The sequence below is a fragment of the Protopterus annectens genome, chromosome 1.part2 (genome assembly GCF_019279795.1).
Source record: "Protopterus annectens isolate FY-2018-M chromosome 1.part2, PAN1.0, whole genome shotgun sequence".
NCBI lineage: Eukaryota > Metazoa > Chordata > Ceratodontiformes > Protopteridae > Protopterus > Protopterus annectens.
In genome coordinates, this window is record NC_056727.1 from 1,000,844,814 (window position 1) to 1,000,858,307 (window position 13,494).

The 13,494-nt window shown below is 38.4% G+C and overlaps 1 protein-coding gene across 1 annotated transcript in view; it reads right to left on the minus strand.

The window, feature by feature from the left end:
• The window catches only part of COL9A2 (collagen type IX alpha 2 chain), a 447,350-nt gene extending 442,036 nt beyond the window's left edge, over positions 1 to 5,314 (minus strand). Inside the window, exons 1-4 of the mRNA XM_044059964.1 lie at positions 5,115 to 5,314; positions 3,867 to 3,941; positions 1,962 to 1,997; positions 1,789 to 1,851 (exon numbers count right to left, since the gene is read on the minus strand). Coding sequence (XP_043915899.1) covers positions 1,789 to 1,851; positions 1,962 to 1,997; positions 3,867 to 3,941; positions 5,115 to 5,183 — 243 coding nt within the window. The 5' untranslated portion in view covers positions 5,184 to 5,314. The remainder of the gene's footprint in view (positions 1 to 1,788; positions 1,852 to 1,961; positions 1,998 to 3,866; positions 3,942 to 5,114) is intronic.
• Positions 5,315 to 13,494: the final 8,180 nt, after the last annotated feature.

Genomic DNA, 13,494 nt, shown 5'->3' on the forward strand with positions numbered 1-13,494 from the left:
CCAAGATATCACATGTCAGACCTCTGCTCCTATACTCAGTCCCCAACAGGAAAGCTGTCAGTCATCCTTTACCATCCAATTAGGCCCCACCAGCAATGGAGGTTCATTTCTAAACTACAGCCTCCAGCAGTGTAGCTCAGCACCTGTGTCAGCACTGGTAAGCCAGTTTTGCATCTCTAGTTCTTCTAAACAGGGTCATGAATCACTGATTCATGCAACTACATAGATGGGATTAGTAAAGGAAGCAAATGTGCTTTGGTCTCAGTCCTGCGCCTTTCCAGGTCTTACTTCTTGAAGGTCATTCTGGCTGGATAGCCAACTACAGAATAGAAGCAGTCATCCATATCCTGTCTGTCATGCTTTACATGAAACAGGTAATCATGGGTAATTAAAACTGGGAAATTTATATAAATAACACTAGGCAAATGTCAAGGCGTCTCTGTTCAGATCACATATTTCTATATGGGTGATGCTGTCTTATCTAATGCAGTATGACTGAAATACATAGGGACGTGAGTGACATGTGACATGAGATGGATGCCTGTAGAGTGACCTTCTGCATTATCATAACTGACTGTGTATTGCAGATAGCAGTGTGCTGACAATTTACTCTCACAATCATAAAACTTTCAGAAGTCAATCAGAAATCTTCCTAAAAAGTAGAAAATTAAATATAAACCCTTAACAACAGCTAATGACTATAGAAATCTTTGAATGTAATGCAGTAGCATTTTTTAAATTTTATACTAAAAGACAAAAAAAAGAAAGTCTGTTTTTGTATAACCCTATTGTGATCTAGTATGAGTTTCTCATTTATTTGTTGTAAAAATTACATTAAAGGAAGTTTTTTCTTACATATTTCAGCAGTGCATTATGATAAAGGGGGAAACTATAGTTACAGAACTTTTTAAATCCAAAAGACTAGACTTGCAGCTATTCAGTATTATGTAAAATGGTGGTTTGCCACAGTTTTGTGATGACAAATTATTCAGCAATTTAAATTTGGTCAAAGCTCATATTGCCACATTGAGATTGCTGAGATGGATTCCCATTATAAATACCAGGATGTTATGTCCTCAGGACTGTAAAGAATGTAAGTGTGGTTATGGGGAAATGTATACTAAGTATAAAATTGCTGTAGCTGAGAGAATTGCCTTTTCTCTGAGGTACAATGATGATCCAGGTATTAGTATATCTAAGTCATGGGACTGTACAATGGGGGATACTTCCCCCTGTAAAATACTCTACATGTGTTGTCAAAGTTAAGCCTTGCCCCAAGGAATAGTGCTGTCACAGCTAATTATACTGAGTTCAGGCACGGAAATGCCCCTAAATTGTAGTGCATGGTCAAGGTCCACTTCGGGAAAGTGATTTATGAAAACATCAGTCATATTTTCATGTGGCATGGTTTACAACAAAATGCCTTTCAAGCTCCTAACATGGAAACCTTTCATGATACCAGCTATTAAAATAAAAAAATCACAACAAGATAAAGCACATTTTAGAGTTACCACTCTAATGCTATAACACAACACAATATAAGTTTCAGTGGACCATTCTGGGCTATATCATGTAACACAAAATTGCATAAATAAGTCAGGAAGCAGAACATACTGCAGACCTGACACTTTGGGCTACCTTAACTCATGTTATTCTATAGAGAATCATTCAGAGTGACTTCATAAACATTTTTGATTCTAAGACATTTGCTGAAAGTACAGAATAAAAATAGCAAAATGTTCACATATCTAGACAAAGAGTATGAGGTTTATTGAAGTTTTTACTTACATCAATTCCTGCTTCACCCTTGGGGCCATCAATACCTGAGGGTCCAGGTTCACCTTTTGGACCCTAAAATGTTATTAAAGATTAAAATTATCAGGCAAGTTAATAGATAAATTGTACAAATAACTTTAAAGAAAAGAAGACTGTAATTGTTTTAATTATATATTGTGACTCACTAGTGGACCACGAACTCCTTTGGGACCCTTTTCACCCTAAAGAAAAAGACAAGCATCAGTACTGGGGAAAAAAAGGAATAACTGTTTACTCTACAGCTATAATGCTTAAAGCTACTTTTGGTATAAGTCAATTGGTAACTAGTGGATAGGTTGAGTGCATATACATATGTGAAATTGTGTGTTCATTTACATGCTTAACCAAAAAAAAACAGGTCTGGATCTGCCAGTATAAACAGCAGCTATTGGTAATATCCCATTTATTTCTTGAGGAGCTGCTATACACGAGTATCTTTCAGTATAGAGTGTTTTGCAAAACCAAACATTAAAATAATTTCAAATAAATGCTTTGTTTACTCTGAGATGTATTCTTAATGCAAGAAGTGTAGACCTAATATTTGCAGCCCCCCTACTTAATGTTACTTTTGGTATTATTTTCAACATTAATATAATTAAATAAGATGCAAATTAGTAGAGTAGCACATTAAAACTGTCTCTTTTAGTGATTATATTTACCACATAACATTATAGTCACTATGTCATTAAATACAACAGTTTAAATCATTTGTAGAACATAGTAACATTTGTCATTTTCATTTGTTTACATTTTCTTAGATGTTATTGTAAATCTAGAATTTCTGATGTAAAAGTCTAATCAAAGCTTATTATAACCACAAGTGATGCAGACATTGACTTATTGACTTACATTCCAGTTTTACTTTTCTAAAACTCACATTTAGTATTATTGTTTCTTTTTTTCTTTTAAAGGTATCCAAACAACTGTATCTCCTTTTCATTAGGCATCCTTTTACATGAGTAAAGCACATGTACGATGTAGCTTTTTCATAATATCAGAATAAGAATGCAGCTGTACTCAACCAACTGCACCAAAATAAGCAATTAGCAACATTATGCATGCAATGTGATACTCAAGAAATGTTTTTAACTAAATATTGTTGGCACCGTAAAAGCATTACATGTCTTTTTGCAAAGAAAGTAAATGGAATCAAGTTATAAAAGATATTTAATCTCAGTTACTCTAAGGTATTCCATGTTTTTAAAATATTAAAAGAAGGAATGATTAATAACATGACTAGATAAAGTATTTATGTAGCAGATTTATGCATTAAATGCCTTTCAGAGGATTATTGTCACGGTTTAAGTGACTCTGCATTACTGCGGTATCATTGTTATCATAATAAAAGTAAACCAAACTGCAGTAGTGCAAAGGAGAAATTTAATAAAAATGCACACTTATATCAAATAAAACAAAAATCATAAAAGATGAGCGCTTTCGTACCCATCAAGGTACTTCATCAGAACGAAAGCACTCATCTTTTATATGATTTTTGTTTTATTTGATATGTGTGTATTTTTATTACATTTCTCCTTTGCACTACTGCAGTTTGCTTTATTTTTATTTTGGTATACTTCTACAACCAGATTGTGCTCCACTACCTCATCATTGTTATATTACATTCCAGATAAAGAGTAGCAAAAGGAATCAGTAATAGTGAAATGAAACAAAATTGTAGATATACATGCACATGCATTCACACATATTCACATACACAGACACACACACACATGCAGACACAGACACATGGGCACACACACACACACACACACACACACACACACACAGACACACGCGTGCTCGCACACATGCACAAACACACACTCGCACGCATACACACACACACACACTCGCACGCATACACACACACACACACACACACACACACACACACACACTCACATACACTGTGTGTTAGTGTTCTTTCATGCCCCTAATGGTTAAGGAACCTTTCTAGTAGACACATCCATCTCAGACTACACAGACCTGGTACAATGTCTCTCTTTGTCCACAAACTTTTTCTCACTTTCCTGAGCACAGGTCTTACTTACATCAATCCCATCAGCTCCTGGAAGCCCTGAGGGACCTGGGGGACCAGGTGGACCTCGACCATTTGGTAAAGCTACCTAAAATAACATAGAAATTCTTTAGCTTAATCACAGTATTGCTACATTAATACAAACCTAAGCTTTCACTGGTTACTCAAGAAAATGAAACATTTTCTGCAACATTAATGCATTAACATGCATTAACTTTATAATGAGATTGATTTTTTTTTTGTTTAACCGTCAGCATCTCAGCACAGTAGTGTTCAAATTTCAAATACATCATTAGCAATGACTCTTCTGTTTAAGAAAATAAAATAGTACATGAACTCCATATCAAAATATAGAACAATAAAGTCTATATTTTTTATAACCGGAAGGTCAGTTCTTTTTCTAATTTATTTAAATGTGTGGCAAATCCTTGATAAAAGAAGTGTTTGATTAATAAACTGTTGAGAGTGACATGGATAGCTCAAGTATAAAAGAAATAAATATAACTTTGTGATATGCCTGATCATATCAGTCCTCACTGCTTACCTTACCTAAAACCTTTCTAAGGCTAAGACAGACAAAATGAAAGAGAAGTTTTCCTCATTGCTGACAAGTTGAAATGCAGCCTATTAATTGTCAAAAATGATATTGCACTAAACTTTTACACAGCTGTCATGTATATTAGCAACATCTTAAATTATATCTACAGCTATACTCTTCGCATTCCAATTCTCCCCCTCTCTGGTTCGAAGCCTAAGTCCAGCTGCAGTCCTTAATAATAAGGATTCATCTCACAATGTTCAATATGATACTTCACTTTGCATTTTGAAAATGAATAAGGGGAATACATTCTAGAAGATAGCTAATCAATCACTGGATGTGGCTGAAATAATGGGTCCTTAATTCATGCAATATTCAGTAACAGAAGCAGGACATGCCACCTAAATCCTGAGACAGATACAATTAAAATAATTCTGAATTAAAGCCCATTTGCACAGCAAGCCTTGTCACTATACCTGATCAAAGCATTATTAATTGTGGATATTATTTACAGCTGACAAATCGTTTTAACAATGGAGTCTAGACCATTCAGGCAAGAAAGCTAGGAAACTATCATTTTAGTTTTACATATATATATGAAGGATACAAGAAATCAGATAAAACAGTATTTTACAACTCTACTCGCTCTTATTTATTAGGCTAAACAGATTTATCAACAAAGTAACAATGCATTGAAGGAAAATGTAACCACAAATGTACAACCTGTGCAGTAGATAAGCAGGTCGCAAGCAGGAAAATAGTAAGCTTTAGGATTCCAGAGAAGCTTGCCATGGTGAGGGCTTTAGCCTAGCTAGAAACCAGCAGAAATATCCACTCTTCCAGGCGACAGCTTATTTCATTTGCAGTTGACAAAAAGGTAGCAGCCAGCCCCTGCACATGTACAGATCCCCAAGCCCTACACACTGACTAACCTTTGGGATAGATTTTCTCTCTGGAGGATGGGATAAGGTAGGGAAGCTCATTAATATGTAGCAGGCTAAGGATCTCCAGAGAGCTGAATGGCTGAAAGCTGCTTTCATTCATGCTGAAGTCACACGAGAAACCAGTGCAGCACTGAAAAATTAGAAGTACTCAAAGATGATTTGGAGTCCGTTCTGATTCTGTTATACAAACATAATTTTTATGCTTGTACTGCTGTGAAACTGTTCAATATTAGAGTCAAAAGAATAATGATTATGGTAATAAAGGATACATCTGGGATCAACAGTGAGACGAAAAGGACCTTTACAAATGTCCTAATTAATGTTTTCCCTTTCTTTTAGCAAAACACAGGAACACAGAGATGAACTGATACCTTCTATTAATCCAGTGAGGATTTTACACTTAGAATTTCAAAGCAACAAGAGTGCTTTTCTACTTTTTTTCTGTATTCTCTTGGCAATTGACATAATTCAGAATACCATTTTATTAATATACAATATCACAGCTGTAGCCTGGAATTCTCTTGAGTACTCTGATGAGTATTTATATGAATTGTTCTTTCCAGGCAGTACTCAGAAATAGTATGAATTACATAGCTCAATGATGCCTATAACACTCAAGTATTGCCTGCAACTATACGCAGTTTGTTTACAGGTAAGCTTACTTGTTTGAAAAGTAGCGTCTTTTTGTTGTTGTAAAGAAGGCAGTAGCTGAAAATGAACACAATTACTTTACTCTGTATGGGGCGAGCATTTTAAAAGAGTGTGATGTGGGGGTTGAGGCCCACAATATGAGACAGGGACTGCAAAATGTACACTTTTGGCCGCAGCTTGGTTTATAGGAACCATGGAAGGACTATTCCGTGCTCTGATATATGAAAGCATATGGACAACAATATAACCCATTATATCTTTCAACAGACCCACTTGAATTGTACTTTAGTCATTCATGCATATCAATGTTATACCCATTTCTAAGAAACAAGAAAATATATTACAATCAAAGCCTGTTAGACCATCTGACTTCATCTTTTCATTGTTCTGCATTTCTGCAATCATAACCCTTAGTATTTTAGAAGAGTGTATATTCTAATAATCTATAATATGTCATCAGACTTAAGGTGGTGCTTACACACATACATGCAATGATGTAAGACATTTTGTCTGCCTGCTTCTAGACTCAGGTGTTTGTTTTACAGCTCCTCATAACTCATTGAAAAAAGCATCTCTTTACCCTACCTTTTCCGCAAGGACTTCCCTTTCAAGTGGGGGTTGCTGCACTGTTAACAAGACACTTTTGTTTGCCTAACCAGCCAAACATAGCCTTGCCCAAGCAACACAAAGAACAAGTTCACATTCCTAGCAGTGAATAAAACCTGTCTTGTACAATCTGTGGAAAAGCAGTTTGAAATAGCTTACTTATGATAATTTTAACTTGAGGCACATTCAGCTGCAAATGACTGTAACTTGATTGTAGGTTTAGAGCTATTACTGAAACTGTGAAATTCTAAAGAAAAAAGCTTAAGAGAAAGCCAGAGCTTTTCATTTGATGTGGTGATCTGCATCTTTATTAAATCATTAGGCTATGGTATTAAATAAATTAAACACTTCTGTGTAGAAAGGTGTACATGAAAATGTGTTGTGTGTGTGTGTGTGTGTGTGTGTGTGTGTGTGTGTGTGTGTGTGTGTGTGTGTGTGTGTGTGTGTGTGTGTGTGCATAGATCAGTGTGTGTTTGTATAACTATATGTATGCATGTATGCACAGGGCCATTCCTCAGAAGCCATTCATTGGGACTGATCTTCTTTGTCATATCCCTGGTGATTATGTGTGGGCTCAGGTTTATCAAAGAGCAATGCTTCATTTTCTTTGAACACGTGTACGAATTGAGTACATTTGTTCACAGATATTGTGTGCACACATGGATACTTGCAGGTAAGTCAGTTCTGCTGAATATGGAAATTGTTGTGTCCATGTATAGGACAGATGCCAGGAGTCTGAAAATGTGTATGTACGTGTGCATGACTGGTTGTGTGTGTGTGTGTGTGTGTGTGTGTGTGTGTGTGTGTGTGTGTGTGCGCGCACACAGGGGCATGACTGCATTGGCTCATTTCTGTGTGTATGATTGTCTGGGTGTCTGTGTATAGGGATAGAATGTGTGCGTGTGTGTGTGTGTGTGTGTGTGTGTGTGTGTGTGTGTGTGTGTGTGTGTGTGTGTGTGTGTGCACGCACAGGGGCATGACTGCATTGGCTCATTTCTGTGTGTATGATTGTCTGGGTGTCTGTGTATAGGGATAGAATGTGTGTGTGTGTGTGTGTGTGTGTGTGTGTGTGTGTGTGTGTGTGTGTGTGTGTGTGTGTGTGTGTGTGTGTGTGTAGGCATGACTGCATTGGCTCATTTCTGTGTGTATGATTGTCTGGGTGTCTGTATATAGGGATAGAATGTGTGTGTGTGTGTGTGTGTGTGTGTGTGTGTGTGTGTGTGTGTGTGTGTGTGTGTGTGTGTGTGTGTGTGTGTGTGTGTGCGCACAATCCTATATGTTTCTGTGTGTGTCTGTAGGTCCCCGTCCAACAGTGCTTTGTCAGCTGGCAGGGGGGCACTTACCACAGCTGCAGTAAGTGCTCGATTCAGAGACATGTGAATGAGTCACTAATGGGCATTTGCTTCATGCAGCTCACAAAAGTACAATGCCCACCGTGTGTGGGTATGTGTTTGGTTGTCCATTCAAAGGCATTTTCTGAAAGTAGTAGCACATAGATCAGATGCAGCTCCATGTACTGCAAAGCATTATAATGGGGTCTGTCCTATCTTAACCCTTTTATGTGTTCTTGACATGGATGCCAATGAATTGACTTCTCTAGCTTCTTTCTTAAGGTGAATTTTTTGGCATTCATCTCTCAAACATATAAAACAGAGGATTATGACCGGATCTCTGATCATAACCAAATTATAATGTGTTCAAGACATGGATGCTAAGAAAACTGGCATTTGTGTTGCAATACATATTAAGAGTTATGATCAGTAAAACCAAATCATAATTCTTGCTAGACCATATATATTTGTCTGCTCCATGAAGTACCAATTGCAGAGAAAAAGGGTGTAGCAGCACAAAGTGTTTATTAGCTTTAAAGCACATGAAAGCTAATAAAATCCTTAGCATTGCCAAACACAGCAGGCACAAACAAAGTGTCTCTCTAAAGTATGAAAGGTTTCAGAAAACTGTTAGACAATTCTTTCTGCATACTTTTTGTTTGTAAGTGTAGCAGAGCAAAGTTCTAATAGCTGTTAAAGCTGTTTACCTTCTTCCACTGCTCTTTGCTGTCCAGCAATGTCTACTGTTAATCCCTAGATCTGATCCAAACAGTACTTGGTGTGCTTAGCAAAAGTTTGTTAAGCCCCATTCTGATCAGAAAGGTACTTAACAAGCTTGTATTTTAACCAGTTTTGGAGTGCAATCCCAGAATTCCATGCAATACAGCCATACATCACAACCTGTAGACAATGAAAATAGGAACAAAGGGCCTTGAAAAACAGGAACAGGCAGTTGGAAATCTACATACAATATCAGCACAAAATGTAATACCAAAAAGCACATAACTCATCCCACTTCAAGTAGGAGTGTGGGATACTACTCAGAAACACGTGCCTTAAAAAAATAGAGAGAGAGACAAACTGATGGAAAGCTATAAGTGCCTTATCAAAGAGATAGATAAAATCTGTAGACTGTAATGAAGTGTATTGCAAACTTCTAGCACACAAGGTCATTTATTTTCTGCTTCAGTAAATGAGATCATGTCCTCTCTCTTTGAATTGCTGTTGCCACTAGTATGTTGGTCATGTAGTTTGCTGCACACAGACAGCTTCAAAAATTCACGTGGTCAGGGGGATTCAGAAAAGTATGTAAAGTGGTAAATCAAGCCTGGAAATAGTGAGATATGTACAAAAATAAGGACATCCAAAATCAGGTCTAAAAATAGGAAGGTTCCTCCATAATAGGAACAGCTGAGAGATCTGCTTCAAGTTGATTATAACTGGTGATCCACTCATAATCCCTTAAGTAACTGACAGCATTAATGCTAAGGGTTGTCCCTGGCTCACTTTAAATTGTTTAGCAAACAAAACACAATGCATTAGATGAAAACACGACTAAAAATAAAAAAACCTGACAAGTTTTAACAGTTTAATGCTGGAAGATACCTATTTATTTATGCCTATATTTGCCTATTTATGTTGAATTGTGTTAGATATTTTACAACTGTATATGTTTATGTTGAATTGTGTTAGACATCTAATATGATTTATGCTTTATTATTGGAAGTTACTATGGCATGCTAGCATTTTGTCTGCACCAAGTTGTTTTTAGTATAATAGTATGGTCTATTTGCATAGCTGCACCTTGTTCACTAATGTTATTCATGTAAATGTGTTGTGTGTAGACAGCTCATACTGGTGTCTAATTATTTCTATATAATTGTGCTGTTACTGGTGCATAGAATCACATTAGAGACCCAGGACAGAGTGCTGCTCGCTATATTTTTATCTGTGACTGCATAACTGTCTGATGAGGTATTTTCTAACAGATGTTTTTCCAGTTGGCTCAGTATCTGCATATACTAGTAGTTAGAGTACCTATTTGCTCAGTTTTTTTTTTTTGTAATCTTTATAATATATCTTTACCGCGTTGTCGCCTCACAGTAAGACGTTGTCCTGTTCGATTCTCAGCTAAAGCGTCTTCTGTGTGGAGACATGCGTGAATGGGAGTACCTTCGTTGAAGGTTGTGCATCAGGCCTGGCAAGTCGGTACGTAAAAATCTACTGCCAATCATTAGCGGACCGGAGTTCCGCTGTGGCGACCCCTAACTGGGAAAAGCCGAAAGATACAACAACAACCATCTCAAAAGTGCTTACTCCTCTCTGCACTCTTCTTTTCTAGACCTAACACCACTCTTAAGTATTCAACTGCAGTACCACCTTTATCATTCGTATAAGAAAAGCGCAGTCCAGGTCTGAACTGTCTGCAAACAGCTAAAGTTAACTTTGAGTATGTGTCTACCTGTTTGAGCCAATATCCATTTTCCCCTGGAGAGAACTGTGCAATGGCTTGTAAGCAGCCCCCACACACACACACACACACACACTCACTCATCTTCCACTTTCTCTCTTATTCCCTTCTGTTAGCAAATAGTATCCATAACTGATCAATACTGTGTGTTTGTTAATTTAAACTGAGACCACAGTAGCCTACTGATACAAGGTTATCCTGTTTTTCCACCTGAGAAATGGTTAAGAAATGACTTACAGTTTCAGAGCAGTCCTTGGTCAGTTCTGATTGTTTATTAAACTCAAACTTGTCTTTGCTTTGGCTCATTAGCAGCAGTACAAAAGAACTGCCTGCTCACACCCTTGTTCTCCTCCTCCCCATTCCCTGTTTATTACCTTAAGCCAATCCCAAAGTTAATAAATATTACCTGTGGCAGGCACCATTTTTAAAACTACAACCACCCTTTGTCACTATCATATGTTCATTTATCAGTTTACTCTGTTACCTGATTGCTTCCAGCCCCCTCATAAGAGCAACTAACAGGGTCTCTACCCGCTTTGCTCCCCACCCTGCCCCCTATTTCCTCCCGTCCACAGTGGTCCTACCTTTATTACACTCACAAACCCCTCCCATCTTTCCAATAGCCAACCACAGCGCTAACCCAACACTACCTCCTCCATTTTCCCACTACTATCACACCTCCTCAACTAACATGTGCAAGCATAGTTTACCTATGCTCACTGCATGCACTCTCCTTGCATATCTTACATCCTACCAAAGCTCTGTCATTCCCCCACTCAACCACTACCACTGTACTACTACTCACACCACCACTCATGTCTCACCCTCACTCAGCTCCCCTCCCACCAACTCAAGAAACATCCCTATGCACCCCCGCATATTCTACCAACTATATTACTCAAACATAAAGCATCCCTACAACTTAACATAGTAACCCTCTCACCATACCTATGACCCACAGAGCACAGTCATAAAGTTTCCCTAATAAACAAACACATTCAAAAACTGAGAAAACTAATAATCACATGCATATCAAAACTAGCCCTAAGTGGAGACATCCACCCCAACCCTGGCCCTACCATCTCCAACCCCAATCCTCATAATCAGACTAGAAACCACAACGTCTCCCATATCACAGCCAATAGAAAGCCAAGTGACTTCCTTCTAATAAGACTAAATATTAGAAGTATATCCAACAAAGTCCATGAACTCCATGCCACCATAGACTTGTACTCCCCAGATATAGTCATCCTGACAGAAACCTGGCTAAAACCTCACAATACCAGTGAGCAAATACTCCCTACCGGTTACGGCATACTAAGAGTAGACCGGCTAAACAAGAAGGGAGGCGGTGTAGCTATAACATTTAAACAACATCTAAACATCCAGATCTTAAAATCATCAGCTCCACAAATAGGCAATGAAGAAATAATATATACCAATCTCAAAGTAAACCAAAACAAAACCATCAACATAATTGGATGCTACTTCCCACCCGGCCAAAACATCCCTCCACTAGAAAACCTCCTCAGCTGGTCTACCCACCATCTCCCCCAAGAAACTATAATTTTAGGTGATTTCAATATTGGCTGGCAATAGTGTTCTGGCAACAATCCAACCCATCATATAAACCTTCATGGCTTCACCCAACTAGTCCAGTCACCAACCAGGATAAATAAAAACTCCAGCAAGCACACTACCCTGGATTGGACACTAGTCAGTAAGAGCCCCCCATCATATATAACAGGCTGCTTATCAGATAGCCTCAGTGATCACTCCCCAACATTCCTACACAAAAAATACTTATACCAAGCTAAACCTGTCATCTACCATCAAATACGTAAAAAACTAAACTTTAACCCACTGACATTCATCTCATCCCTCAAAGAATGTAACTGGCATCCCCTAAAGTACCTCAGTCTTGATGACGCAGTTGAATTTTTTAATACTACCTTCCTGAGCATCCTTAATTACCATGCCCCCATAAGACTTTCCAGAACGAAAGCACAACCCTCCCCATGGCTACAGAAAACCACTAAGTCAGAAATGAAAAACAGGGATAAAGCCTGGGAGCACTGGCGCAAAACCAAAACCCCCTCAACTAGACAGAAATTCCTAGAACTACACAATAGAGTCAAAAAGCTAATAAAACAGGACAAATTCCAATACTACCAGTCTGCCCTAGACTCCTCCCAACACAGCCACAAAAAATTCTAGTCCTCCATAAACTCCATCCTCCACCCAGGTAAAGTCAGTACTCCTCCTCCTAACATCCCTCACTCCTCCAAAAATATTGCTACCTCATTCAACACACACTTCACACAAACCATACTATCACTAGCTAAACAACACAACCACCCTCCCCTCCAACCCACACCTTCAACTAGTAATCTCCCCACTGCCTCCTCTTTTTCTCCTGTACCTACCTCCAACATAAAAAAACTCTTAACTAAACTTAAGCCCACCAAATTAGTAGCAGATAACCTACCAAGTGAATACCTACAAATCGCAGCTGATGCTCTGGCCTACCCAGTATCCATCTTGATTAACCGAACTCTGTCAGAAAGTTACGTTCCCACACTGTGGAAAGTATCACATATAATTCCCCTCCACAAAGGCGGCCCCTCCACAGAACTAACCAATTACCGCCCCATAGCTATTCTCCCTCCACTCTCCAAAATACTAGAGAGATGCATACATTCTCAGGTCTCAGACTACCTCCTTACTAACAACCTCCTTTCCAATACTCAGCATGGTTTCCGACCAAACTATAGCACCACCACTGCCTTACTCTCCTTTACTAACACTATCCTTCAGCATAAAAACAATGGCTATCTCTCCTCTGCTACTTTCCTAGACCTATCTAAAGGATTTGACATGGTCCCACACAAACAACTCATCTCTGTCCTCAATAACCTATCTTTCTCTCAATCAGTCACCAACTGGTTTCAGAGTTACCTGTCTGACCCCCAACAATCCATTGTATGGCAGAATGACATATCTCCCCAACTACCTGTCTCCATAGGGGTTCCCCAAGGATCCATCCTTGGACCCCTACTCTTCTCTGTTTTCACCAATAATCTAGCCTCTGTCACCAAACA